The sequence below is a fragment of the Excalfactoria chinensis genome, chromosome 29 (genome assembly GCF_039878825.1).
Source record: "Excalfactoria chinensis isolate bCotChi1 chromosome 29, bCotChi1.hap2, whole genome shotgun sequence".
NCBI lineage: Eukaryota > Metazoa > Chordata > Aves > Galliformes > Phasianidae > Excalfactoria > Excalfactoria chinensis.
The window spans coordinates 478308-504685 of NC_092853.1; the positions used below are offsets into that span (position 1 = coordinate 478308).

At 47.9% G+C, this 26378-nt stretch overlaps 2 protein-coding genes across 7 annotated transcripts in view; one reads left to right on the forward strand and one right to left on the reverse strand.

Annotated features, from left to right (window-relative positions):
- Positions 1 to 8: 8 nt before the first annotated feature.
- LOC140263344 (uncharacterized) lies at positions 9 to 13675 on the forward strand. The gene is made up of 2 exons (XM_072358222.1): positions 9 to 63; positions 10300 to 13675. Exon 2 carries the CDS (start codon positions 10337 to 10339, stop codon positions 11984 to 11986), a length of 1650 nt encoding a protein of 549 aa, XP_072214323.1. The 5' UTR covers positions 9 to 63; positions 10300 to 10336; the 3' UTR covers positions 11987 to 13675.
- Positions 13676 to 14706: 1031 nt separating this feature from the next.
- The window catches only part of LOC140263339 (scavenger receptor cysteine-rich domain-containing protein DMBT1-like), a 39264-nt gene continuing 27592 nt past the window's right edge, over positions 14707 to 26378 (reverse strand). For 3 of the 6 annotated variants that reach the window (XM_072358212.1, XM_072358213.1, XM_072358211.1), the window contains exons 10-17: positions 25130 to 25459; positions 24165 to 24488; positions 20682 to 21008; positions 19664 to 19996; positions 17898 to 18254; positions 17246 to 17575; positions 16496 to 16612; positions 14707 to 16332 (exon numbers count right to left, since the gene is read on the reverse strand). In XM_072358212.1, coding sequence (XP_072214313.1) covers positions 16190 to 16332; positions 16496 to 16612; positions 17246 to 17575; positions 17898 to 18254; positions 19664 to 19996; positions 20682 to 21008; positions 24165 to 24488; positions 25130 to 25459 — 2261 coding nt within the window. In that variant the 3' untranslated portion in view covers positions 14707 to 16189. Of the gene's footprint in view, positions 16333 to 16495; positions 16613 to 17245; positions 17576 to 17897; positions 18255 to 19663; positions 19997 to 20681; positions 21009 to 21722; positions 22053 to 22262; positions 22593 to 24164; positions 24489 to 25129; positions 25460 to 26378 lie in introns of all 6 variants that reach the window. The other 3 variants (XM_072358217.1, XM_072358214.1, XM_072358216.1) reach the window with 3 other exon arrangements.

Sequence of the window (26378 nt, forward strand, 5' to 3'; positions counted from 1 at the left end):
GAAGGCGCCGTGCAGATGTGAGGGGGGGGCGGCGGCGGCGGGGCCCGGCTGGGTTGGCTCCGGGTGAGTGTTATGGGAGCGGTTTTAACCTATAAAATTAACACTGGGAGGGTCTGTTTGTGATGTCGGGGTGGGAGAAGTGAGGTGGAGAGGGGGGCAGTGTTGATATTAGGTATAGACTGGGGCGGGTCTGGTTGTAATGGGAGGAGGGGGGGCGAGATGAAGGCCTCATGTAGGGTTGGGTTGTACAGGGGGGGTCTGGTTGTAATGAGGTGGGGATGGGGATGAGGTGAGGGTCCCTCTGTTGGTACTGGGGGGTAATTGGGACATAAAGGGACGTTATGATTGTGATGAGGTGGGGGTTATGATGGGGGTAAGGGCCTGTGTTGATATTGGGGTATGTGTGAGGTTGTAAAATCACTCCTGGCTAAATGGAGGTGAAAGGACAGTGAGAAATCAGTTAAATGCTTGTTCGTATCCCATTATGATACAAGGAGGGGGAATAAAACGGTACCACCAAATTGTTTGTTTCATAGCTTCTGGCATTGGGGCGGTAGCATAGCAGTAGTTCTTTATTGCATGATAATACAAGGCCAAGGTTAACGGAATGAATTTCAACAGGGCCTAGTGTCGGGTCCTGCATTTTGGTCACAACAACCCCAGGCAACCCTACAGGCTTGGGGAGGTGCGGCTGGAAAGCTCCCAGACGGAAAGGGACCTTGGTGTGCTGATGGACAGTCGGCTGAATATGAGCCAGCAGTGTGCCCAGGTGGCCAAGAGGGCCAATGGAATCCTGGCTTGTATCAAGAATGGTGTGGTGAGCAGGACTAAGGAAGTCATCCTGCCCCTGTACTCGGCATTGGTGAGGCCTCACCTCGAGTACTGTGTCCAGTTTGGGGCACCTCAGTACAAAAAGACATGGAAGTACTGGAGCAGGTCCAGAGAAGGGCAACGAGGCTCGTGAAGGGCTTGGAGAATCAGCCCTACGAGGAGAGACTAAGGAAGCTGGGGCTGTTTAGTCTGAGGAAGAGGAGGCTGAGGGGAGACCTTATTGCTGTCTTCCAGTACCTGAAAGGTTCTTACAGTGAGAGTGGAGCAGGTCTCTTCTCACTAGTGACAAGTGACAGGACGAGGGGAAATGGCCTCAAGTTGCGCCAGGGCAAGTTTAGGTTGGATATTAGGAAGAACTTCTTTACAGGAAGGGTGGTTAGGGACTGGAATGGGCTCCCCAGGGAGGTGGTTGAATCGCCATCCCTGGATGTGTTTAAGAGCCGTTTGGATGTGGTACTCAGGGATATGATTTAGCAGAGGTTTTTTAGAGATGGGCTACTGGTTGGGCTGCGGTTGGACTTGATGATCTTCAAGGTCTTTTCCAACCTGAGTAATTCTATGATTCTATGAATACAGCAGGTTGAACCTTATATCTTGAATGGATGTTTTTGCAAATGTGTGTTTAATCTGATATAATATCATCTGCTTCTGAAAAGGATCTTCCCTCTCTACAGCTCCCTGAAATGAGGTTGTGGCAAGGCAAGGGTTGGCCTCTTCTCCCAGGTGACAGCAATAGGAGAGGGAATGGCCTTAAGTTGCATCAGGAGAGGTTCAAGTTGAATGCTAGGAAACATTTCTTCTCCTAAAGAGTGATTAGGTGCTGGAATAGACTGCCCAGGGAAGTGCTGGAGTCACTGTCCCTGGAGGTGATCAAGAAGCATGGAGATGTGGTACTTGAGGACATTGTTTATGGGGTGGTATTGGTGGTAGGGAGATGGTTGGACTAGGTGATCATAGCTGTCTTTTCCAACCTTAATAATGATTCTATGTCTGTATTCCTGAGTTACTTCCACTGATCAAAAACTGATTTGATTGTCTGAGGCACAGGAGTTTTCTGTCTAGGAGACAGGGTGACTTCAACAGAAGGCTCTGGACATTGTGTTTAATAATATTTTTTTGTCATAAATCATATAATAATAATAATAAATAATCACATAATCACAATAAATTTGTTGCCCCTGTGGTGCAGGGGGTAGAAGTGCCGCTTTGCTACACAGAAGGGCTCGAATCCTGGGAGTTGGACTCGATGATCTCTAAGGTCCCTTCCAACTTGCATGATACTGTGATACTGTGATACATAGCATCAGATACAGAGGATGTATTTACATACATGAGTTCTTAATCATTGCTGTTAAAGATGTGCTCTCTGCATTCCAAAAACAGGTGCCTACGTGCACTAACTTTATGTGTATATAAGATTTAAACTCTTGTGGTACGCAGAAAAAAATGAATGAAATGCACTCGTCGCAGATGACATCAACTCTGAGCATCAGGAAGCAGTGGTAGGGTAAGAAGTAATGGCCTGAAGTTAAGGCAAATGGGACCCTGGGATCCATCAGGAGAGGGGTGGTCAGCAGGGATAGGGAGGTGATTGTCCCTCTCTACTCGGCTCTTGTGAGGCCCCATCTGGAGTACTGTGTGCAGGTGTGGAGCCCTCAGTACAAGAAGGATATGGAGCTGTTGGAAAGGGTCCAGAGGAGGGCAACGAAGATGATCAGGGAGCTGGAGCACCTCCCCTATGAGGACAGGCTGAAGGAGTTAGGCTTGTTCAGCCTGGAGAAGAGAAGGCTGCGGGGTGACCTCATTGCAGCCTTTCAATACCTGAAGGGAACCTATAATCAGGAGGGGAGTAAACTCTTTGAAAGGGCTGACAATAGCAGGACTAGGGGAAATGGATCCAAGTTGAAGGAGGGAAGATTTAGGTTGGATGTTAGGGGGTAGTTCTTTACTAGTAGAGTGGTTAGGTCCTGGAACAGGCTGCCCAGGGAGGTTGTGGATGCCCCGTCCTTGGAGGTGTTCAAGGCCAGGTTGGACGGGGCCCTGGGCAACCTGATCTAGTGGGTGTGTATGTTTGGTAACTAGGCAGGGGAGCTGGAACTACATGATCCTTGAGATCCCTTCCAACCCGGGTGATTCTGTGATTCTGTGTGATTCTGTGTAAGTTGTGCCAAAGGAGGTTCAAGATTGAATATTAGGAAGAATGTGTTCTTAGAAAGAGTGGTTAGGCATTGGAACAGGCTGTGTGGAGGGGGGTGGAATTGCTGTCCCTGATGTGCAAGAAAAGGGTACATATAGCACTTAAGGACATGTATAGTGGACATGTTGGTGATGGGTCTGTGGTTGGACTAGGTGATCTTAAATGTCTGTCACAGCCTTAAGGATTCTATGAAAATTCTTGGCCACAATAACAGGATTTGGACCAAGACCTCTTAGTTCTGATTCTTGAATCGGATTGAATCTGATTCTTTCACACTTGAATCTCTTGATTATACACAGCATCGTTTAGTGTGACATTTTATGGTAGAAGTGAATGCTGAATCACAGTTCCATTGACTGATAACAGATACTAACCTGCCAGCAAGACTCCTGCAAGGGAAGCTGAAATAGAAGAAATACAGGATGTTACTGTGAGTTTAATTGGTTCACAAAGCATGGGGATTCAGGAAGGCAAGATTTCAGATGAGATAACACACTGAGAGCACCTCTACAGCTGTTATCAGCCTTCCAAACCCTGCTGCCAGTGGGTTTTCCCTTTTTTAGTGCACACAACTTCTGAGATCAAGAGATCAGATAAGGGGAAGAAAAAGCGAGTGTGTATATATATATATATATATGTGTGTGTGTGTGTGTGCACTGGGAAAAATATAACTATTTGGGCAAGTGATCAGGAAATATCCTAAACAGTGCAGTTGGGATTCCCCTCATGCATACTCTATTGTCCAGTGACAACAAGTTGTTATCCAGGCTGATTAAATTACTTAGGCTTCTGCAGAAAACACTGGAACGATGAATACCAACCCCTGCCATCCAAGAGTTGATGAATTGTAATGTGGGCAGCTCTGAGCCTTATTATGGGGTTCTGCAAAGATGGGTCTTGGAGATGGAAACCTATGCAGAGTGGCTACTGCTTCATCTGGGGATTGGATAGATGCTGAAGCAAACCCTGAAAGGGGGAGCTATCAAGGATCTAATTGTACAGGGAAGTCAGGAGAAGGGAACTTTGTATGCATTGTGGAAGGTCAGCAGCAAATAAGAGCTCAGTGCAAACAGTGATTTCTGCTCCTAAATGTGGCAGTCTGGCAAGGTCCCAAGCAGTGATTAAAAGCCTCAGGCAAGGGCAGCATTGCTGACACCACAAGTGGCATTAACATTATAGTTCATTTTTAGGGGAAGTTGCTTTAAGTAGTGTCTTATTTTACATTGGTGCAATTTCACATGTTTAAAGAGTTAAACTGTAAAAGTTGAGTGTGTGCAGAGTAAACAGTTGTGGGTGAGAGAGATGATTTGTTGTTTTCCAAATCCACTGTAACTTCAGAAATCCCACCTCAAGCCACAGCAGAAAATGGATATTGTGGCACATTATTAATTTTGGAGGATCAGATGTGTGAATTGAAAGACCTGATGCCAAGGTCATCTGTTTAAAGCATCAATGCCTCTGCTTGTTGTACCACGTGTTTTTCCTGTTGGGCTGCCACTTATGCTGCTCCCAGTGCTGCACAAACTGTAGCTTTCCCTTTTCCCTTCCCTCAGGCTAAATTAAAGTGAAGTGACACTAAACAGTTGATTAATTGTTTATTTGTTTTGCCCTACTATACTTAGCACAAGACACAGAGTGTGTATGTATTCATATATCTATCGCTTATTGGTGATAAGCTGTGATGGTATGTCTTGTGTTACATTGTAATGCAAGATGAAAAGAGAGAGAGCAAAGTGGAGAGGAAAAGAAGGACTAGATAGGCAGGGAAGGAAGATTTGGATCACCACCTTTTGGTTTCAGCATAGTCTCTGGTCTGGTAGTATTCAGGTGTCAGGTGCATACTTGACCACTGAGTGTGTTTTTTTGTTGCAAAAAGGGGATGTTTCATAAGTGTATTCATAATTGTTATGTGAGATGGGAGTAGGTGGGATTCAGCATTTGCAAATGTGTGGCAGGGGGAACGGTAGCATCCTTCCCTCTCATTGGGTGTGGAAACAGAGAAACCCTGTCCCTTGTCATGTTGGTCACTTTGGCATCTCTTGCAACAAGGGAACTTGCCTAAACCTGTGAGTACGGCTGTCCATCCTCCAGTGCATTCTGCTCCCTCTTCGTCGAGCATTTTTGATGCCCTAATTCAGTCTGCAAATACAGCATATGATTTCTGTTCCTTCTTTGCAATCTAAGCAGCGTGTCAGTAGTGGAGACACTGAAACAGCACTGGAGATCTTCTGCAGAGCTTTGTAAACTGCAAACTAAGCGCACAATTTCTGTTCCTTCTTCCTTGTTAAACATTGCATCAAGGTTTGGAACATTTAAATACTTTTAGATATATAACATGGGACTGGGGAGAAGAGATTGGGGAGTACTGGGAGGGTCTGGTTATAATGAGTATGGGAATGAGATGAGCGTCCATTTTGATACTGGATGGGACTGGGGCATACTGGGACAGGTTGCTTTTTATATCAAGAATCATCATAGAATCACCAAATGGCCTGGGTTGAAAAGGACTGTAATGATCATCTAGTTCCAACTCCCTGCTATGTGCCAACCACCAGAACAGGATGCCCAGAGCCACATCCAGCCTGGTCTTGAATGCCTCCAGAGATGGGGCATCCACAGCCTCCTTGGGCAACCTGTTCCAGTAAACTTCCTCCTCATATCCAACTTAAATCTCCCTTTCTTAGTTTAAAACCATTCCCCTTCTCCTATCACTATCCACCCTTGTAAACAGCCATTGCTCCTGTTTATATGCTCCTTTCAGATATTGGAAGGCCACAATGAGATCTCCCTGGAGCCTTCTCTTCTCCAAGCTAAACAGTCCCAGTTCCCTCAACCTTTCTTCACAGGAGAGGTGGTCCAGCCCTCTGATCATCTTGGCCCTATTGAACCTCGTTAGGTTTTCATGGGTCTGCTTCTGCAACCTGTCCAGGTCCCTCTAGATGGCTTCCCTTCCTTCCAGTGTATTGCCTGCACCCACTCAGCTTGGGATCTGCTCTGTGATCTTCCCAGGCACAGAGGTGAGGCTCACCAGCCTGTAATTCCCCAGGTCTTCCTTTCTCACTTAAAAATCGGAGTAATGTTTCCCTTTTCCAGTCACTGTGGACTTCAGCAAACAGCCATGAAATATAGAGCAGGTCAGGAAGGGCCAATATTGATACTGAGAGAGGAGACATCTACGTACTGCGAGGGTCTGGTTGTGGAAGCAGGGTGGGAGATGAGATTAAAAACCCATGTTGATACTGGGTCTGGACTTAGACATATAGGGAAGAACTGGTTGTAATGAGATGGGAAGTGATGCTGGGATTGGTTGGGGTGTGTTGGCTGTAAAGTGGGGAGAAGAGCAGGTCAGGGGCTGGGACATGCAGGCTTAAAGTGTTCCTTTCGTTGTACTGTGCTGAAAGATCTCTGTTAGTATTGAAGGAAACAGGAACATATGGGGAGAGTTTGGGTTGAAATGATCCATTTGCATTTTGGAGGAAAATTAAAACAAACTACAACAACAACAGATGTTTCTTCCAAGATAATAGTTGGAGCTAATTCGTCTTAAATATTTCATCTTATCACTGCTTTGTGTTGCTTTGCACTTACTCCAGCACCGTCCTTTAGCATAAGTTATTCTCCATTTCAGATGTGTTCTAGCAACTTCCTTTAACTTAAGTTGTTCTTTTCTCTCTGTTATATATCCTTTCTCTGATATATATCCTTGTTTATATCTACAGGCTGTGGTCATTCCTTCTCAGCTTCAGATTACATCTAGTAGCCCCTGGGCACCCAACTTTTTGGCTTGCCTGGGCCACACTGAGTGAAGGGGACTTGTCTAGGGATGCTTATATTGTAGGTTGCTCCGAAAGTAATGCCTCCTATCTATGTCCATGGAAACTACAGCAGATACAGCGGGCACAGTAACTACCAGATAAAGCAGATTCTCAGCTACTGAACAGTATTTTTCAATGCAATCACCACTGTTAGTGATACATTTTGACCAGCAGTGTACAGGAGCCTGCTTGCCATACTTGTTAAAACCCACACCAATGCAGATGACACACTGTAGCTGTTGTCATTGCTGAAAACTACCACCCACTGACTTGCTGTCCTCACATTCATTATTTGGTCTCCATCAATGTTCAGCAAGCTTTGATGAATGTCAGTGGGTGCCTTTTTTTCCACATGGAGGAATTCAGCGGTGCACTTTTTGCTGCTTAAGCAATTCTTTGTCGTATGCCTTCCTGTCAGACAGCCCCTCTGCTGCCATCTGTCACATGGCAAGAGCATGTAATGGAATATTGGTGGGAAGGTTCAACCTCTACTGCCATCCCACCTACATCCACCTTTGACTTTGTGGGGCAACATAATAAAACAAGAGGTATAACTTTTGGAAGAGCATCCATGAAATATCGAATATAGTAATGTAACATACAAGTAATAAAACTTATTTTTCAAGGTGTTCATCATAGATTTTTGATAAAATGTTACTCTTCCAGTGCTTCATCCTTGATAATGACTGTTCTCAAGTGTGGGGACTGCCAAAAGCAATGGCATGAATAAGGCATGACTGTGAAGTGGGGGATATTTTTCTCTTATAACGGTCTGGTAAAGAGATGCAATCAGATTTTTGAGTTGAATATCTGATTGCAACTCTGTACATTGCATTTGAGAAATGTATTTATGTTAACTGAATATGGTATGGCAAATATTATATATATATATGAAATTCGTATATGCACTATGTTGTATATATAAAATACACCTCCCTGAGCTGTGTTTTCAGTTCAGACAGCATTAATAGAATCACAGAATCATGGTTTGGTTGACTCCAAGCAATGAGTGCATGCAGGACCACCTGGTAAGGAAGAGCCCTCACCACAATGTCATGGGACACTGTGAGCTGTTCTGGGACACGTTTGACCCATGGGTTGTGCCTGCAGTAGCCCAGGCTCTTGTCCCATGGGTTACCTGGCCCACCCTCATGGTTATCTCTGTTACTTCACCATCTCTTACATAGAAAATCAGCTTTGCACCATCTTCTCCAAAGTGCTTTTCACCAGGATTTTGCTTGCTGCCTTCATTAGGAACACCCCTCCAACTGCATTTTGATGCTTTTCCTCACCTGTGTTCACCTGACTCTTCCCAGTGGTTCTCTGCTTTAGTAGTTATGCTTCAGCAAACCCTTGCTGTTTTTCACTTTGCCCTTAATTCTTTCTGTTTTACTCCTTCAATAAAACCACAGCCAATTTAACTGTCTACGTGCCCAGAATAAAAGTGTGTGACCACTTGCTTGATGTGGCCCCATAGATTTCCCACCATGAACATCCAGATGTGTTACCAAGAGTGAACAGCTCCAGAACTGTGTATTTGAAACCTAACTGTGGCAGTGCATCCATGGTGGCCTGGAATAAATCAGCATTTTTCTTAGCTCCGTTCCCCATTAATGTCACACTTCATGTCCCTTCTTTTTTGAGGAAGAAATCTAAAATGCTTTGGAGGTGTTATCTGATGGGAAGGTGCTGTCTCAGCAGGTGACTTTGGTAGATTCAGATTTCTTCTCATTTTGTCCTTCCCTGGTTTCCTTTGCTCCTAATCTGATCTACTCAAACTTACCTCTCCTTTACCCTTTTCTGTTCATTATGTTTAACAGGTACCTTTTTCTTCCATCCCCCTCTGTATTTTCTCTTCATCATATAATTAACAATTATGTTCTCTTTTCAACTTGCTACCTACATAAACTAACCTGGATTTCCTTCACTTTGTCTTTTAGGATTTCCAGTCTCATTTATCCCTCACTTCCCGTTTTCCCCTTTTTATGGCACTCTTGTTTGCAGATACGTGTGAGGAATGTATCAGATGTGTATCACCTTCACACTGATCATTCTTTCTCTGTGGCAGTGAAGCCAGATCTTGCATTGAAACTCAGTTCTGTTGTGAATTGTTTTGTTTTGTGTTTTTATTGTAACTTGAGCTCCAGCAGGGGTGGGAGGAGCAGACAATAAGCACTGTTTCCTGGAACACTTTTTATTCATTTAAGCTCTTACTATTAATGGACCCACTCTGTTATTAACAACATTGTGTTTGCTTACAGCTCAGCCTGCCTGAAGTTCCATCTTTGTGCCCAGAGTTGATCAGTTCTTGCAGATTCAACACCACCATCAGTCTCTGGTTGTTGATCCCTGTGATTGCTCTTGAAATCCTCTCCACCGCTTCCTCTTATCGTGATATCCCATGACTTTGAAGGTGAAACTGGGTCTTTCAAATTTGGCTATTTGCAGATTGCTTCTCACTTTAAACAGTTGCTCATCGTGCACTTGCGGGGTGTGATTTCATGTGTTGTTACAGCTGTACAAGGGGATTGATCATGTTTCATCTGTGTTTTCTTCTCTCACTTATCAGTCAGTTCTAAACTGATCTCATTGTGGCATCTGGGTTGGGACGGCAAAGCCAGCCTACGTGTCTGTGACTGCATCCCCAGGCTTTCCTCCTGACAGAGCCTTTGAGACAGTGACTTTGAGCCCCAAATCTGGCAGCCTCATTGGCCGCTGCAGAGGCTGAAGGTCACTTTGTTCTTACTGCAGACACTAGCTCTCTGTACAAGCCACATACTAATGTCACAAACCTCATTCTGCCTGAGTTCCTTTAACAGGAGCTAGTGAAGGGTTTGGATGAAGCCCAGAGAAACACGGACCAGAAAGAGATGTACAAAGAAAGAAAACAGTCTGAAAACTGCCCTATAAACTTGTGGAAGTAGACAAGCTGTTGTTGAATCCACAGAAGCTGATAAACTCGGGATTGACTTTGTCTACGGGCACCAGCACATGCTGGCATCCTCTGAATGCATCCAGAACAGTGCCTTCTCATTGCAGACAGCGTGCAGGGTTGTGCAGACACCCAGTGAGACCAAGCACACATTGAGGAGCTTTGCAGACCCTGCCTGGAAGCTGCTGGTAGCTGGTACAATTCCCAGCTTCTGGGTATAGTAGTGAGGCTCTCAACTGCTCAACTTAGTCAAGTAGACATAGGTAAACTTGGAAGTGGTCTATGTGGGTGAATTGATGCAGTGTCTAATGTAGGTTAATGAGTTAAAAGGTTTCCAAGAAGTATTTTTGATTGTTCACCACTAACACCTCCCTGCCAACCTGAAATTGCTGACAGGTTTTGCAGACTCTTTGTACTCCTTGCACGTGGGCTCAGCTCTGACCTGCCTCCCTCCACACTTCATAGCCTTTGTTTTGTAGTTCTGCTCCCCAATGACTTACTTCTCCCTTTCCTTATTTTTACAGAGATTCTTGTTTGGGTTGGCATCCAGCATCTGGAGTGATGGAAGAGCAGCCAGCTTCTCCAGCTTCTGATTCTCCATTTTCTCTGCGGCGGGTCTGCATTTCTGAAGATGAACCTGAAGATGAAGAGCAGGAAGAGGCTCCGGAGGAGAATACAACCCAAGTACAGATGGAGGAAGGCTCACTGAAGCAAGATAGGATTGGTTCTCCTCAGTGTTCAGCACGGTGCTGGCAAGGACATGATGCTCTCATCCCACAGGGCACAGAAAGCCCTGGCCAAAGGGTGGGAGAGGAACCTGAGGAATTGCAGCCATGCAGGAAACACCGGCTGAACCTGAAGCCTAAAATGAGCCTGATCCCAGCATCTCCAGGAGAAGGGGAAAGATCTGAAGAGCCTGGGCCCTCAAGGGGAAAGAAGTTGCGCTTGATCTGGGGCCAGTCCAGTGACTTCAGACGGAAGAAAAACCTTGGGGAGAATGGGTTGGAGAAAGCTCCCATGTTGCCACAGAGCAGCGAAGAGGAAGAAGAGGAGGGAAAGGCTTCTCGGTCTTGCTCCCCTGAGCCACCTCTTCATGGGGATGCTCGTCCCAAGCCAGATTTTGTGCAACTGATCGATGAGCACGGCATTTACTCCACGGCCAAGCTGGTGCTGGGCAGCGCAGTGGGAGAGCTGGAGGAGGCAGCGGTGGTGCTGCCTCCACACCTGAAGCGTGGGGCAAGTGGGGCTGCAGAGTTTGAGATCCGCGAGGTGATTGTGGACGAGAAGCCCTTCCAGTGTGGTGTGTGTGAGAAAGCCTTCAAACGTGCTTGGGAGCTCTTCAGCCATGAGGTTGTGCACAATGAGGAGCGGCCTTTCCGCTGCGATCTCTGCGAGGCTTCCTTCAAGAGACACTCAGACTTCAAGAGCCACCGTTTGGTTCACACGGAGGAGCGGCCCTTCCGATGTGAGCTCTGTGGGAAGCGCTTCAAACGTTCTTCTAACCTCCAGGAGCACCGGCGCATCCACACGGGAGAACGTCCTTTCCACTGCGCCTGCTGTGACAAGAGCTTCAAGACACCCTACGAGCTGCAGCGTCACACCCTGACCCACTGCACCGAGAAACCCTTCAAGTGCGCGGATTGTGGGAAGGATTTCCCCACTTCTAATGCTCTCCTCCTACACCAGAGGCAGCACTGCGACGACAAGCCCCACGTCTGCGGTGTCTGTGGTAAGAAGTTCACCTATGGCCACAGCCTCAAAGTTCACGAGCGTGTGCACACGGGTGACCGCCCCTTCGTCTGCCCGCTCTGTGGGAAAGGTTTCAAGCAGTCCAATGCACTTTCTTCCCATGAACGTGTGCACACGGGCGAGCGACCCTTCGTCTGCAAAACCTGCGGGAAGGCCTTCAAGCAGTCGTCCTACCTCGTGATCCATGAGCGGGCTCACACTGGGGAGCGACCCTACAAATGCGAAGCGTGCGGGAAAGCCTTTGCACGCCCCTCCTTGCTGCTGCAGCACCACCGCGTGCACAGCCAGGAGCGACCCTACAAATGCAGCTTCTGCCACAAGTTCTTCAAGGACTTGGCCTACCTGGCAGTGCATGAGAAGGTGCACACAGGCGAGACCCCCTACAAGTGCAGTGTCTGTGACAAGGGCTTTGCTCACCCCTCCAATCTGCTGCAGCACCAGCGTGTGCACCGCGATGGCTGAACCAGAGTAGCGTGCACAGCATGAGTGTTTTGAGGCCAAGAAGCCTGAAGCAAGAAGTGAGCATGCTGCAAGCATGCACGCAGCCCCAGGCTGGCCCACTTACACAAGTAAGCCATGTGCAGGGGACCTGGAGAAGAGGCCAAAATGTGGGTGCTGCTGCAGGTCTTCTCCTGACCCCCATCCTGTTGGGGCCTCTGCTGCATGGCTTCTCTCTGCCAAACCCTAACATACGCTGCTCTCTCCTGCTTCCAGTGAAGTGATCTCACAGGGATGGTTGCTGAGCCCTCAGGCTGGGGGCTGCTGCAGACTCCTGTCCCCTGACCTGCAGGGAGGTAACGTGCTGTCCTCAGGTGCTGCTGGCTGTGGACTTGCTGGTGGTACAAACTGAAGCTTGTGGCACTATGAGTCTTGTGCTGTAGTGGCTGGCAGAGGCAAGCTGCACTGGCCAAGGCTGCAGTGCAGCTGAGAGATGACATCCAGAGCTCTGACAACACTGTAGGAAGTCCTGCATTTAGCTGATACTGAGGAATGCTCCTCCCCTCAATGTTTCAAGGAGAGCTACCCTGTCGTCCCTGCAAGTTCCCATAACTCAGTCTTGCCCTGCAACAGGCTCCATCAGCATGTCTGCATTAAGCTTGGAGCCACATTGCTATTTTCCTTGAGTGCAAGACATGGGCTGAGAGCTCCTGGGTATCCGTTGTAGTAGGGGTACGCTGAGTCCTGCAGCAGGAGGACACAGAACTGTCAGTTTTTGAGGAGACTAAGTGCATTGGTGTAAAGTATGATTGGGAACAGCAATGCCTAAGCACCTCACGTTTCTTTTAGAGTGTAAGTGTCCCGTCCATATTTCACTCTGCTACTGATGATTAGGTTAATGACAACAGCGCCCTCTTCCCTGCTGTGCAGGGTCCACACAGGCATTTTGCTGGTACAGAAAGCTGCTTCCAGTGGGCATAAAGCAGAGTCAGCATTCAGCTGGCTGCAAATTGTGTGTTCTAAAGATTGGTCCTCGAGGCACAAAGGAATATTTGGGTGACTTTGGGAGCCAGAGCAGGGAAGAGGGGGTGCTGTCCTCATTATGCTGCTTGTGGAGCATCTCTTGGAGGTGATGGGGGAGAGGTGCTGAGCCACACAAGAGCTATCTCACCTCTCCCACTCTGGAGGGAAGAGCCTGGCATCTCAAGTTGGAAACACCCTCTTTTCTGTGCCATGGTGCTGGTGAGGCTGGTGGGAAGCAGAAAAGGGGGGCATACACAAATTGTTTGCAGGATCTTTATGTGGAAGAGGAGAGAAGAAAACCAGCCTTAGGCCCTCTGTTTCCATACAGTGCATCCCCAGTGGCAGCACCAGATCTAGAGCCACCTGAGCTGCTGCTGAAATCTGAATTTGTTCTCTTTGACTTGATAGCTGCTGCTGGGCAAAGGGTGTTGTGTAGACCTTTCCTTGCAAAAGCAAGACCCAAGTGGGGTCCCTTGTGAGGGCACCAGCAGAGCCCCATCCTCACATCTGAGCCGCTTTGGAGGGACCTGGTGTCAAGGTCACCTTCTTGCACACTGAGTCTGTGGGACTGGAGGTGCCAACCCTCAGACTCATCATGATCCCAGTCCTACCCTGTCCCCATTTTGTACGGTTTGAAAGCAGGTGTACACTCCTCTGCACTCTGCGCACTAATTAAAGGATGGTTATTTAATGATGTCTCTTGTGTCATTGCTGGTTTGAAGCCACTGCTAAATCCTTGCTTGTCTTTTGGGCTTTTGAGGTGATCCTGGTGACTGGTTCACCAGTTGCTACTGAGCCTGTGTGCAACATACTCAGTGCTTTATGCATTTGCATTCACGGCCCTGGTGACCCATGCATTTTCCTAGTAACAAGGTGGAGATCGAAGTCTGAAGATGGAACTTGCTCCAACAACCTGTGCCCAGTCATTGCTTTAAAGTGGAGACACATCTTCCTAGGAATAGATGCTCATGAAATGCCCCATATCTTCATGCTGTATCCATGTTTCCCCATCCCCAGGATTCAGCCCAGATGTCCCATTACAGCCTGTTGTTGTGGCGGGTTCATCACCTGCACCAGAGTGCACATGCTGTGGGGCTGCCTGTAATGCTTCTGCAGGGCATCTGTAACTGCAGTATAAGCCAGATCCCTTCTGTGTTATATACCTAAAAATAACTCCATTGCTACTTGTTGCCTGGGTAGGTAGAGCTGAATTGAGCACGTCAAGCCTTACAAGCTGTCAATGGAGACCTGGGGTTGAATTAACTGCTAGGGTCATTAAAAATGAGCTGGGGTATCCATCTCCTTTTCTTTTTACAGACTTTATGCCACATGCCAGTGTCTGGGGTTACTGAAGGCATCTCAGGTGTCACTGGTTTGGTGCTCACTGGGCTGTGCTCTCATGGTAGCTCAGATTTTTTTATGGTGATTTAATCTCTAGAATGGCTATTAACAGACACCTGTTTCTGAATTAAAGTTTTTCTCATAGGCTGCATTCACACGCCACCACGTGATGACAGCATAACTAACAGCTCAGTAGTTAGCAGGGAAACTAATGGCCTTACTGCTGGAGGAAATTATTTCTGGTTCTGTGCCACCTGGATATCCTGCAGACCCTTCAGGTGATAACAACATCATGTTTGCTTTCATGTGAAATCTAGAGGAGCGATTACCTGGAGTGAGAAGCCAGGGTCAGAAGGTTTGCATGGGGTTTATTATTTTATTATTACTCCTAACGTCAGGACTTTGATTTAAGAAGGACACTGAGTTTGTCCATGAACTATCCTCCTTTAGATGCTGTTGATTAATGTGTTTCAATCCCTTAACCAGTCACTGTATTTGTAGATGCAGCACCCATAGCACGTCTGTGCAGCTGTCCGGTATCTGCATGCTGCTCCAGATCACTGTTCTTCATCATTCAGCTAAGTAATGAAAGCAGTAAGGCAAGAGGAATTTATTTGGCTGTATACCGTTTGTAACCTGTTGTAAATAGTGAAAATAGCTGATAGACAGATTAGCACTGATGAGCATTAGAAAGAAACCAGCCCCTCCAAAGCTGGAGGTAGGACTGGACATGTTCAAGAACAACCTACCCATATTGCCTTGAGCTGGGAAGACTGAAAGAAGCATAATGTTATCATGTTGTCTCCCTCTCTGTACCCAGTCACCCTTGGTAACCCAACCCCATTTAATGTCCCACAAAGTGCAGAAATCTATAGGGATTTCACAGAAGGCTCTATCTGCCTTACTTCAGAGTGTTTGTGCTGCCTAATCGAAACACCTGAGACAGTGCTCTAAACCATTCATAGTCAATAGACCATTGCTTGGAAGCACTTGTTCTATTTGAGACATTATCCTTGGTCTTCCCAAATGTCTTCTGGAGCTGAGTTTTTTCACATTGGGCACTCTGTGTCTGTGAAAGCACCTTTGCAGATACACACCTGGATTTGTTCATACATCTTCCTTTTTGAGTGCCACTAGGCTCTTTCCAGTGTGTCCATGTCTTTCTAGTATTGACGGACCCGTAACTGGATCCAGCACTCCAGGTGCAGCCCCACCAGTGCTAAACAGAGGGGTAGGATTGCTTCTTGACGTGGTGGCAATACTACTATTAGCTCAGCCAAGAATACAATCTTGTGCCTGGGATAGCCAAGAAATTGAGGTTTGCCTATGTTTGCTAGGTCGAGGGAAGCCACCCATTGCAGGAGGCAGCAGGCAGCCCTGTCTGGCTCCCCTGCAGAGGAGCACAGAGCATTACGTCTCACAGCATTCATACTCATCACAGCTGGAAGGGCAGGGGGCACTCTTCTCCTTTAAAATTGTTAGCAGTTGTAGTCCTGTTCCAGCTTCTGTGCTCAGCCTGATGTCAGGCTGCATGGCCACCAGTCTGTCCTGCTGTCTGGTGCATGCCATCAGGAAACCTCTGAAGTTGACCTAGATCAAATAACCTTCAGAAGACTTTGGACAGCTGTTTTGGGGCTGAGTATAAGTCATTGGTACAGACTGTCTTATAAATGTCCAGACTATCAGCTGGTGCTTTGCAGTCTCCTCGAAAGCATGAGGGCTTCTTGCAGTTCTGCAGGAGCTTAAGGGGAAAAGCGCTTGCACTGATGAATGTGATGCAGGAGGAAAAGAGGAATGAGCTTGGCTGATGACCCCACAGTGTGGGCTGATAGTGCTGCTTCTGCAGAAGGGATTGTGCCAGCATCACATGAGAGCATCTTCTCTGATGAGCTCAGCTGTCTCTGTATCAGCATCCTTGTGGAACTGTCCTTCAGCTGGTTGGTAGATGGCTCCTCCAGTCTGGAAGGGCATTGCAAAGGCACCTTGCTCCCTGGGACGTCTAAGGTCTGCAGAGCAAATAGAGGTAAGAGCATGCAGCTGTTATTGGTTTGGGAGCCTAAACTTAACCCCATCTCTATGTGCTACATCAGCTTAGATCACATTCTGTCTCGGGATGGTTGCAATGGACGTACAGGGATGGGGACCTTGAACTAAGGTGAGGGGACCCACCTGCAGCTTGGGCTGCTCCAGCGTAACTGCTCTTCAGGTAGAGCCACAGCAGGACCCCACTCACTATTACCATCAGGGTGAGCAGTGTTACCAATGCAGAGCAGGATGATGGAGAACCTGCAGGGAGAATCCGGATCAGAATTCCACTTCCAGACAGGAACAGAGATGGGAGAAAATCTGACACCAAACAGCCTCATACCCCAACATTTTGGTGACCAAGAAGGGCTTTCCTTAGATTTTGTATCAACCCACGAATAATCCCTTTCTGATCCAGTTTGTTCTGCCTGTGATGCTGTGGTGCCTGCCCTTTGTGTGGTTTGTACCCCACCTAAAATCATCTCCCTGGGTATCTGAGAGGCATTAGGCTTTGAGAAAGCTTTCACATTCCTCAGTCCTGCTGTACTGATCATCTTACAAGACCTTACATCTTACCCCCATCCATCATTCCTGCTCTAACCTATTTAAGAAAAGCTGTCAGGAGAGCAGAAAGAGTCCTCGAGGGCTGAGGAGTCTGAGCTGCAAGAGGAAACTGGACAGATTAGCTTCTTCTAAGGTCAGAAAAGCACCTCTGATGCTCCAACCAGTGATATTTGGGTTCACTGTAGAAAGCAAACAGTATCCACCAAGGAAAAACTTGCTCTGACAGGCATGTTCCACTACATTTATACCTCTCCTTTTGAAGTGAAAAGGCTGCATCCACCCCTTGGGCTGCTCTCCCCACTGCTGCAGATGGTGGGTTTTGGCACTCACCTCTTGGCTCTGTGCACACCACACCAGCTGCCACACCATTCTGGCACAGTCCCGGGCCAATCTTGATCTGCTGGCACTCCAAGAGGAGTGTCTCAGCACCACGGCATTGAAGACCCTCCAGAAAGACATAGTTGTGATTCTGGCCGACCCGGACTCCTGCACTTTCAGTCTGTGCTGGTCCACAGCCCAGCTGCTTGCAGACCACCTCTGCCTCCAGTGAGCTCCAGCTTTTGTCACAGATGCTGTACCAGGTTGTATTGTACCGGACCTCCACACGACCCGCACAGGGGCTTGAGCTGTCCCGCAACCGGACCTGCAAGGGGTTGGTACCTGCAGGGAAGAATAGAGGGTGTGATGTGAGCTCCTCAAACAGCAAGGGGACTGAGAGACTAAGGGTTGTGCAAGGTATGTGAGCGTTGCATGCCCATGCACTCCAGCAGATATGGACAGGGATGCAATATGCTACCTATGGTCACTGTACCTCTACCATGCGTGAATTCCCCCTTTCAAGGACATCCCCATCATCTGACACGTCTGCATATAATGTGGTACTGTGGGACCAAGTCAGAGCTGACTACATCCCAGTGCAAGAAAAGCTTGTGCAGAACCTCTGTGTCCCTGAGCATGCTTCCAGCATCATCCCCGTGATCACCTGAGCACACCACTGCTGCATCTTCCTCGTGGTTGCAGTTATGGTTTCCCCAGTTATTCAGTCTGCACTGTGAGAGGCTGGCTTCAGTACCACTGCACTCCACATCGTCCAGCCAGATGACATCAGACCCTCGTCCAAAGTGAGCCTTGCCTGGAGCTGATACCGCTGTGCCACAGCCCAGCTGTCGGCACACCACCTTAGCACTCCTTAAATTCCAGCTGTCATCACACACTGTTCCCCACCGCCTATTGTGAAACACCTCCACTCTGCCAGCACATCGATTAGGGCCATTCACCAATCGGATCTGCATTTCTTCTGTTGTGTTGGAGTCTTCTTCAAGGGGAAATGTGCGGTTTTCTGTTGAAGAGAAAATAAAGTATCTGTCATCTGTCACTTTGCATCACTGAAAAAGAAGAAGAAGAAGAACATGGAAGGATGGAAAGGATGGAAAGGATGGAAAGGAAGGAAGGAAGGAAGGAAGGAAGGAAGGAAGGAAGGAAGGAAGGAAGGAAGGAAGGAAGGAAGGAAGGAAGGAAGGAAGGAAGGAAGGAAGGAAGGAAGGAAGGAAGGAAGGAAGGAAGGAAGGAAGGAAGGAAGGAAGGAAGGAAGGAAGGAAGGAAGGAAGGAAGGAAGGAAGGAAGGGAGGAAGGGAGGAAGGGAGGAAGGGAGGAAGGGAGGAAGGGAGGAAGGGAGGAAGGGAGGGAGGGAGGGAGGGAGGGAGGGAGGGAGGGAGGGAGGGAGGGAGGGAGGGAGGGAGGGAGGGAGGGAGGGAGGGAGGGAGGGAAGAAGAAGGAAGTGCCAAGAGTAGCCAAGGTTCCCCCTGGCTGAAGGTGTGTTGTGGTTTAGCTAAGCACCACACATAGTCACTCGTCCTCCCACCCCCCCTTCTCAGTGTGATGGAGAAATTGGGGAAAATACAAAGTAGAATCTGTGGGTTGAGAAGATAAGAACTCTTTATGAAGATAGAAAAAAAAGGGGGGGAGGGGGGGTGGGAATGGATATTGGCCTTGACACATTTGTATGTAACAAGTGATGCACAAGCAATTGCCCATCACCCACCAATTGATACCCAGCCAGCCCCAGAGCAGTGGAAGGAAGCCTGAAGAACTCCCACCTTTTCCAGACTTTCCTTCTGCATGATTCCATACAGTATGGAATATCCTTTTGCCCAGTTGAGGTCAGCTGTCCTGCCTCTGCCCCCTCCCAGCTCCTTGTGCCCCTCCAGCTCTTCATTAGCAGGAGAGTACAAGAAGCTGAGAAAACTAAAACATCCGTGACTCTGTAAAGAACTGCTCAGCAATAGCTAGAAATGTGTGTGCTTTTTCTCCCCCCAAAAATCACAGAACCATAGCAGACAGACATGAAGAAAACCAACTCTGTCTCAGCTCAAAATAAGGATAAACCCCTCAACCCTTTCTGAGGAGTTCATCTCACATGGCTATGGAGGTAGGGTTTAGTTCCAGCTTCAGACCCTACAGTGTTGGTGTCATCTCCATGAAATTATGTGAAGCAGATAGAAGTGCCAATGGAGACCTGTCTGGTTAGGAGGAGGAGTCAGACCATCCAGAGAACCAAGTTGAGTGGCCAGACCCATACTAGATTCACTTGGTGCCATGTGCTATTTCTATTTGTTGGCTATGAACTGAGTATCTTGGCTTCCTTGGCCTGGCATAGGGCTCAGTGTCTGCTTTGCATGGTGACCTGGGCTGGACTGGAGATAAATCCAGCCAAGAATAGATTACCTTGTTTTGCAGAACTCAACTGACCTGAGCAGACCACGCCAGCATCTTCTCCGTGGTTGCAGTTATTCATTCCCCATGGACGGGCTCGGCACTGGTGAAGGGCATCCTCAATCCCAACACAGTTCACATCATCCAGCCAGATCTGCCCAGTGCCTTGCCCAAAGCGAGCACTGCTGGGGGCTGACTCAGCTCTGCCACAGTTCAGCTGTTGACACACCACAGTGGCAGCCTGGAGGTTCCAACCGTCGTCGCAGACCGTGCCCCATTGTCCATCATGCAGCACCTCCACTCTCCCAGCACAGCGACTGGGGCCATTCACAAGGCGGATTTCTGCTGCCTCCACTGTGGTATTTCTGTCTACAAGCAGAGGTGGGTAATGCAGTGTTATAGGAACAGCTATCTAGGGAAACTTTCTGGCAGTAGCAAGGGCAAGGACATGGTGAATAGTGACCAGAGCATAAACTTAGGGCAGATGCCTGGCCGTGGAAGTAGGCACACCCTCTCCTGGCATGCCTGCAGTAACATGCACCAATGTCTACCTTCAGCCTCCTGACTCAGTACCCTGTAGGGATGGAAATAAATTCCTTTCACAGTACCTTACTGTTCCTCTAGGGTCCTACATGTCTCAAACAGTCTCAGTGCAGCCCAAAGCACAAAAGGATACCAACCTCCTACACATTTATCCACAGAAACTGAAGCTAGATCAGAACAAATATTAAAATAAATGTGTGCCAAGGTGGGGAAGAAAGCTGGCAAAAGGTCCAGAGGGCAAAACATATGAGTTCCCTTGGTTTGTTCTCAGAGGAGAGGCTTCCTGGCAGCCTGCAGCCTCCTCATGAACGGAGAGCAGGGGCAGACACTGATCTCTGCTCTCTGGTGACAGTGACAGGACCTGACGGAATGGCATGGAGCTGCATTGGGAGGGTCAGGTTGGGTGCTAGGAAAAGGTTCTTCACCAGAGGGTCATGAGAACATGCTTTTGGATAAGGGAAATCCAAACCATGTTATTCAGGAGCCCCATATCTGTGAGTATAAGAATCACCTGAGCACACAACACCAGCATCTTCTTCGTGTGTGCAGACGTTGACTCCCCAGGGTCTGGCCCTGCACTGTATGAGAGCATTTTCTCTTCCAGTGCAAGCAACTCTGTCCAGCCAGATGGGATCCACCCCTCGTCCAAAGGAAGCTTGTGTTGTTGCTGACAGCGCTTCCCCACAGCCCAACTGTCTGCACACCACCATGGCATCTTTCATGTCCCAGCCATTATCGCAAACAGTTCCCCATTGCTGGTTGTGAAACACCTCAACTCTACCAGAACAGCGATGCGGGCCATTCACCAGGCGAAGAGTCGATGTGTCATCTGACAACACTGCAAAATGTGGTGGGGAGACCATGCATCAGCACTAGTGAGGTGGGGAAAGACATCCAAAGGAGAGCTTGACCACGATCTGCCTCAGCATCTGCAGGAGTGAGGTGTCCACCTGTTTGTAGCATGCAGACACCTTAATGTTTAAAGGATGATCCTCTGGAATCATTCAGGTGGCTGAGATCTGGAACAGGTTGGCCAGAATGTTTGTGGATGTTCCATCCCTTGAGGAGTTCAAGGTCAGGTTGTACGGGGCCCTGGGCAACCTGATTAGTGGGTGGCAACCCTGCCCATGGTAGAGGGTTGGAACTAGATGGTCTATAACATCCCTTCCAACTCAAGCAATTCCATGATTCTATGATTCCATGGAAAGCCCCTTGAACATGGGCAACCTACTCTGAGTGGACCTACTTGAGTGGTCAGATTGGACCAGGTAGTGTCCAGAGATGTCTTCCAACCTCAGTCAATATGTGTGGTTCTATGATTCAGTGCCCTTTGGGATCCTGCTGCCTTGTAGGGTATGCAAGGACCACTTAGAGAGGGAGATAACTCTAAGATTCTCTTTACATTATTTACATTATTATGGGTATCAGAATGGAAAGAAAAAGCTCTTCTCACTGTCACAGAACTGTACTTTTCTTGCACCATCCTACTCTAGTACTCCGTAGGCATGTTGCATATCAACCTGTCTCCAACAATGTGGCATCCATAGCTCACCTGAGCATTCCACGCCAGCATCATCCATGTGGGTGCACAGTTGGATTCCCCATGGAGACGACAAGCATTCTGAAATGGAACTTTCTGTCCCGATGCAGGACACTCTGTTCATCCAGATGGGATCTGACCCTTGGCCGAAGTGAGCCTGGACAGGAGCCGAGAGAGCAATGCCACAGCCCAGCTGCCGGCATACCACTATGGCGTCATTCATGTCCCAGCCGTTGCCACACACGGTCCCCCATCTCTCGTTCTGAAACACTTCCAACCTCCCGGCGCAGCGGTGTGGACCATCCACCAGCCGCACTTTGGCTTTAATCTCTAATTGTGAGTCTGAAAATGTGATAGGGGTGATAAACCCTCCAGGAAAATCTTTCACTCCTTTCTCAACCCCTCAAAAAAAAACAAAAAAAAACAAAAAAAACCAAAACCCAGATCCAGGATTGGCCTGCTGCAGCATCACCATGAAGGAAGAGAGATGCAGGACAGGCCTCATCACCAACTAGACCCCAGTGGTGCCCTATTTTGCAGAACTCAACTGACCTGAGCAGACCACGCCAGCATCTTCTCTGTGGTTGCAGTTATTCATTCCCCATGGACGGGCTCGGCACTGGTGAAGGGCATCCTCAGTCCCAACACAGTTCACATCATCCAGCCAGATCTGCCCAGTGCCTTGCCCAAAGCGAGCACCGCTGGGGGCTGACTCAGCTCTGCCGCAGTTCAGCTGTCGACACACCACAGTGGCAGCCTGGAGGTTCCAGCCATCATCGCAAACCGTGCCCCATTGTCCATCATGCAGCACCTCCACTCTCCCAGCGCAGCGGTTGGGGCCACTCACTAGTCGCAGGGAGTTGGTTTTTGAGGTGTCTGTCACTAAAAACACAATCTGGGATAAGCCCCTGGAGAAAGTCATGTCTGTCCCTACCTCCATGATTCCTATCTTTGTCTTTTCATGTAGAGAAAAGTAAACTTGCTGTGGAGTTCACTACATGGATGTACATAGCAGTAGAAGAGTCCAGGCAGCTATCTATCTCTGGGCTGCATCCTGTGTTGCTCTGCTGGAATAATAGGTCCCATCCTTTAAGATTAATCCATCCTTTAGGGCAAAGATATTGGGCTTGGGGTTAATTACAACCCAGTTTCGGAGTTAGTCATGATGTTGGGCATAGTGATGGTTATTGGATAATAGAACTGTAGAATCATGGGATCATAGTATCATAGAACCATAAGAATCATAGAATTGTAGAACAACCATAGGAATCGTAGAACCATAAGAATCATAGAATCATAGAACCATAAGAATCATAGAACCACAGAATTGTAGAACCATAAGAATCGTAGAACCATAAGAATCATAGAATCATAGAACCATAAGAATCATAGAACCATAAGAATCATAGAATCATAGAACCATAAGAATCATAGAACCATAAGAATCATAGAATCATAGAACCATAAGAATCATAGAACCATAAGAATCTTAGAACCATACGAATCATAGAACCATAAGAATCATAGAACCATAAGAATCTTAGAACCATAGAATTGTAGAACCATAAGAATCATAGAACCATAAGAATCAGAATCATAGAACCATAAGGATCTTAGAACAATAAGAATTGTAGAACCATAAGGATCTTAGAATCATGATTCATAGTCATAGGATTATGGAATCATAGAATCACTGAATGTTTGGGGTTGGAAGGGATCCTCAACGTCACCTAATCCAACATCCTTGGCATAAACAGGGACATGTCTCACTAAATCAAGTTGCTCAAAGCCCTCTACAAACTGTCTTTAAACACTTCCAGGGATAGGGCATCCACAGCTTCTCTGGGCAGCCTGTTCCAGTGCCTCATTACTCCCATAATGAAAAATGTCTTCCTTATATCCCATCTAAATCCCCCCTCTTAGTTTAAATCCACTGCTACTTGTCCTGCCACTGCAGGCCCTGGAAAATAAGTTTTCTTTGTCTTCTTAGAAGCCTCCTTTATGTATTAATGGGCTGCAGTGAGGTTGCCATGGAGCCTTTCTCCAGGCTAAACAACCTCAATTCTGTCAGCCTTTTGTTGTAGACTAGGCACCAGCCCTCTGAGCATCCTCACGATCTTCTCTAGACTCTACCAGGTCCATGTGCTGGGGACTCCAGACCTGGATGCAGCACTGTATGTAGAGTCTCACAGGAGCATAGTAGAGGGGGGCAATTCCCTCCCTCACCCTGCTGACCACATTTCTTGTTATGCAGCCCAGGATACAACTGCCTTTCTGAGATGCAAGCACACACTGCTGGCTCAAATCCAGAGCAGGTCCTGCCCCTATAGGGAGCAGTCCTGTGAATCCTGGCAGCGGGGCAAAAGAGCCTTTGCATTGCCTCCAAGAGTGCAGAGCCTTCTATGAACTCCAAGATCCTCGAACACAGTGCTGGCCCCATGTTGCAGGACTTACCTAAGCAGACCACACCAGCATCTTCTCTGTGATTGCAATTATTCTGTCCCCACGGACGGGCTTGGCAATGTGGGAGTGCATCCTCGATCCCAGTGCAGCTCACGTCATCCAGCCAGATGTGCCCAGTGCCTTGCCCAAAGTGAGCCCTGCCCGGAGCCGACATCACTGTTCCACAGCCCAACTGCCTGCACACCACCTTGGCATCGTTCAGGTCCCAGCCATCATCGCACACCGTCCCCCACTGCCCGTTGTGCAGGACCTCCACTCTCCCGGCGCAGCGGCTGGGACCGTTCACCAGCCGTACATCAACTGAGCTCAAGTTTCCTGCATTTCCAGACACCCCAAGGAAATTCATGCATGCATCATTGCAGAACACCTCCTTCAGTCCCATCCCATCTCATCCACATGCACCCCACATAAGCAGCAGGGTAGCACCTGCATTAGAACATTAAAGACAGAAGGATTTTCCGTGTCTAGACACTGCTGATTAATCACAGGAGTAAACTCCAGATTTTGCCAGGTGTAAAATTTGGCTTAGAGATGCTGCATGGGGGCTCCAAGAGCAAGAGATGCAAATAGGAGAAGTCTGCAAGTGGAGCATTCCTAAGCCTGCCCCATGCACAGCATTCCCTCTGGAGAGAGCCATGAGATTGTTCTGGCTTAGAGGAGACACATAAACATCATCTAGTCCCCCGCAGGGACATTTTTCTCTAGAGCAATTTGTTTAAGACTCAATCCAACCCAACTGGACATTTCCAATGATGGGGCATCCACAACTTCACTGGGCCGCTTGTTCCAGTTCCTCACCACCCTCAACATAACAAAACTTCTTCCTTCTATTCCACCTAATTCTCCTCTCTTTTAGTTTAGAACCATTGCCCCTCATCCCATCACTACGAGCCCTGGTAAAATGTCTTTCTCAGTCTTTCTTACAAGCCCTGCCTCCTGACGACCCCAAGTCTCACCTGAGCACACCACACCAGCATCTTCTCCGTGATGACAATTGTGGACACCCCAAGTCTTAGCCGCGCACTGTGAGATATCACTCTCCTCCCCTGTGCAGCTTACTTCATCCAGCCAGATGCGGCTGAATCCCCACCCAAACCGAGCCGATCCCGGGGCTGACAGCGCAGTCCCGCATCCCAGCTGCCGGCACACCACCGCCGCATCACTCATGTCCCAGTTGTCATCGCAGACTGTCCCCCACTCATTGTTGTGAAACACCTCTACCCTCCCAGCACACTCACTCAAACCATCCACCAGCCGAAGTGCGGAAATATTGGATATCCCCAAGCCTGAAAAACACACAGAAATAGGCATTAGAAAGGTTATGCTCATATACCATAAAATCTACCCATCATTTACCCAAGGAAATGGCTGCGGGTTGTACCTGAAGAGGTTTAGACTAGACATAAGAAAGAACTTCTTCTCTCAGAGAGTGGTCAGGCACTGGAATGGCTGCCTAGGGAGGTGGTGGAGTCGCCATCCCTGGCAGTGTTCGAGGGGTGTCTGGATGAGGAGCTATGAGATATGGTTTGGTGGTTTGTTGTAGCTACGGTAATGGGAGGACGGTTGGACTAGATGATCTTATAGGTCCTTTCCAACCTTGTGATTCTATATTTCTAATGAGCTGAAGAAGGATGAACATCTGTGTAGTCTGCCTGTGTGGTGCTGATGAAGTAAGCTGCATGACCTAGGTTCACTTAATGGTTACCTACTTCTTGGATTAGAGGAAGTGGCAAAGGACATTTTTCTATTAGTTCTTTGTGCTTTCCTGGCTGCTGACCACCACACTGATGTAGACAAGTATTAGCTAGCTACAAGTGGACATGGTTTAGTGGGAGCTATTGGTAATAGGTGAACGGTTGGACTGGATGATCTTTTAGGTCTTTTCCAACCTTGTTGATTCTATGATTCTAAGTGTGTAACATATTACCCTAGCATATTCCAGTGAATGATTTTATATTTATCTTCATGACCCGACATTTAGCAACACTGGAAGTCACTCTGCCTGTTCTTAACCCAGCGTGGGGAGCTGATGCATTTGCTGTCAACTCAAGAATCACTGTTGTAATCTCCTGCTACCACTCCAGAAAGACTCCAGGTGCTTTTCCCCAGGAAGACTTGTGAACACCCTAGAACATCTTCAGACACTAAAGTGTGTCTTAAGGTGCTGCTTTTTCCTACTGCCCGTGTCCCATTCTCCATATTTGT

Coding starts and splice junctions, on each gene's coding strand:
- LOC140263344 (XM_072358222.1), top strand. CDS start 10,337: ATGGAAGAGCAGCCAGCTTCTCCAGCTTCTGATTCTCCATTTTCTCTG.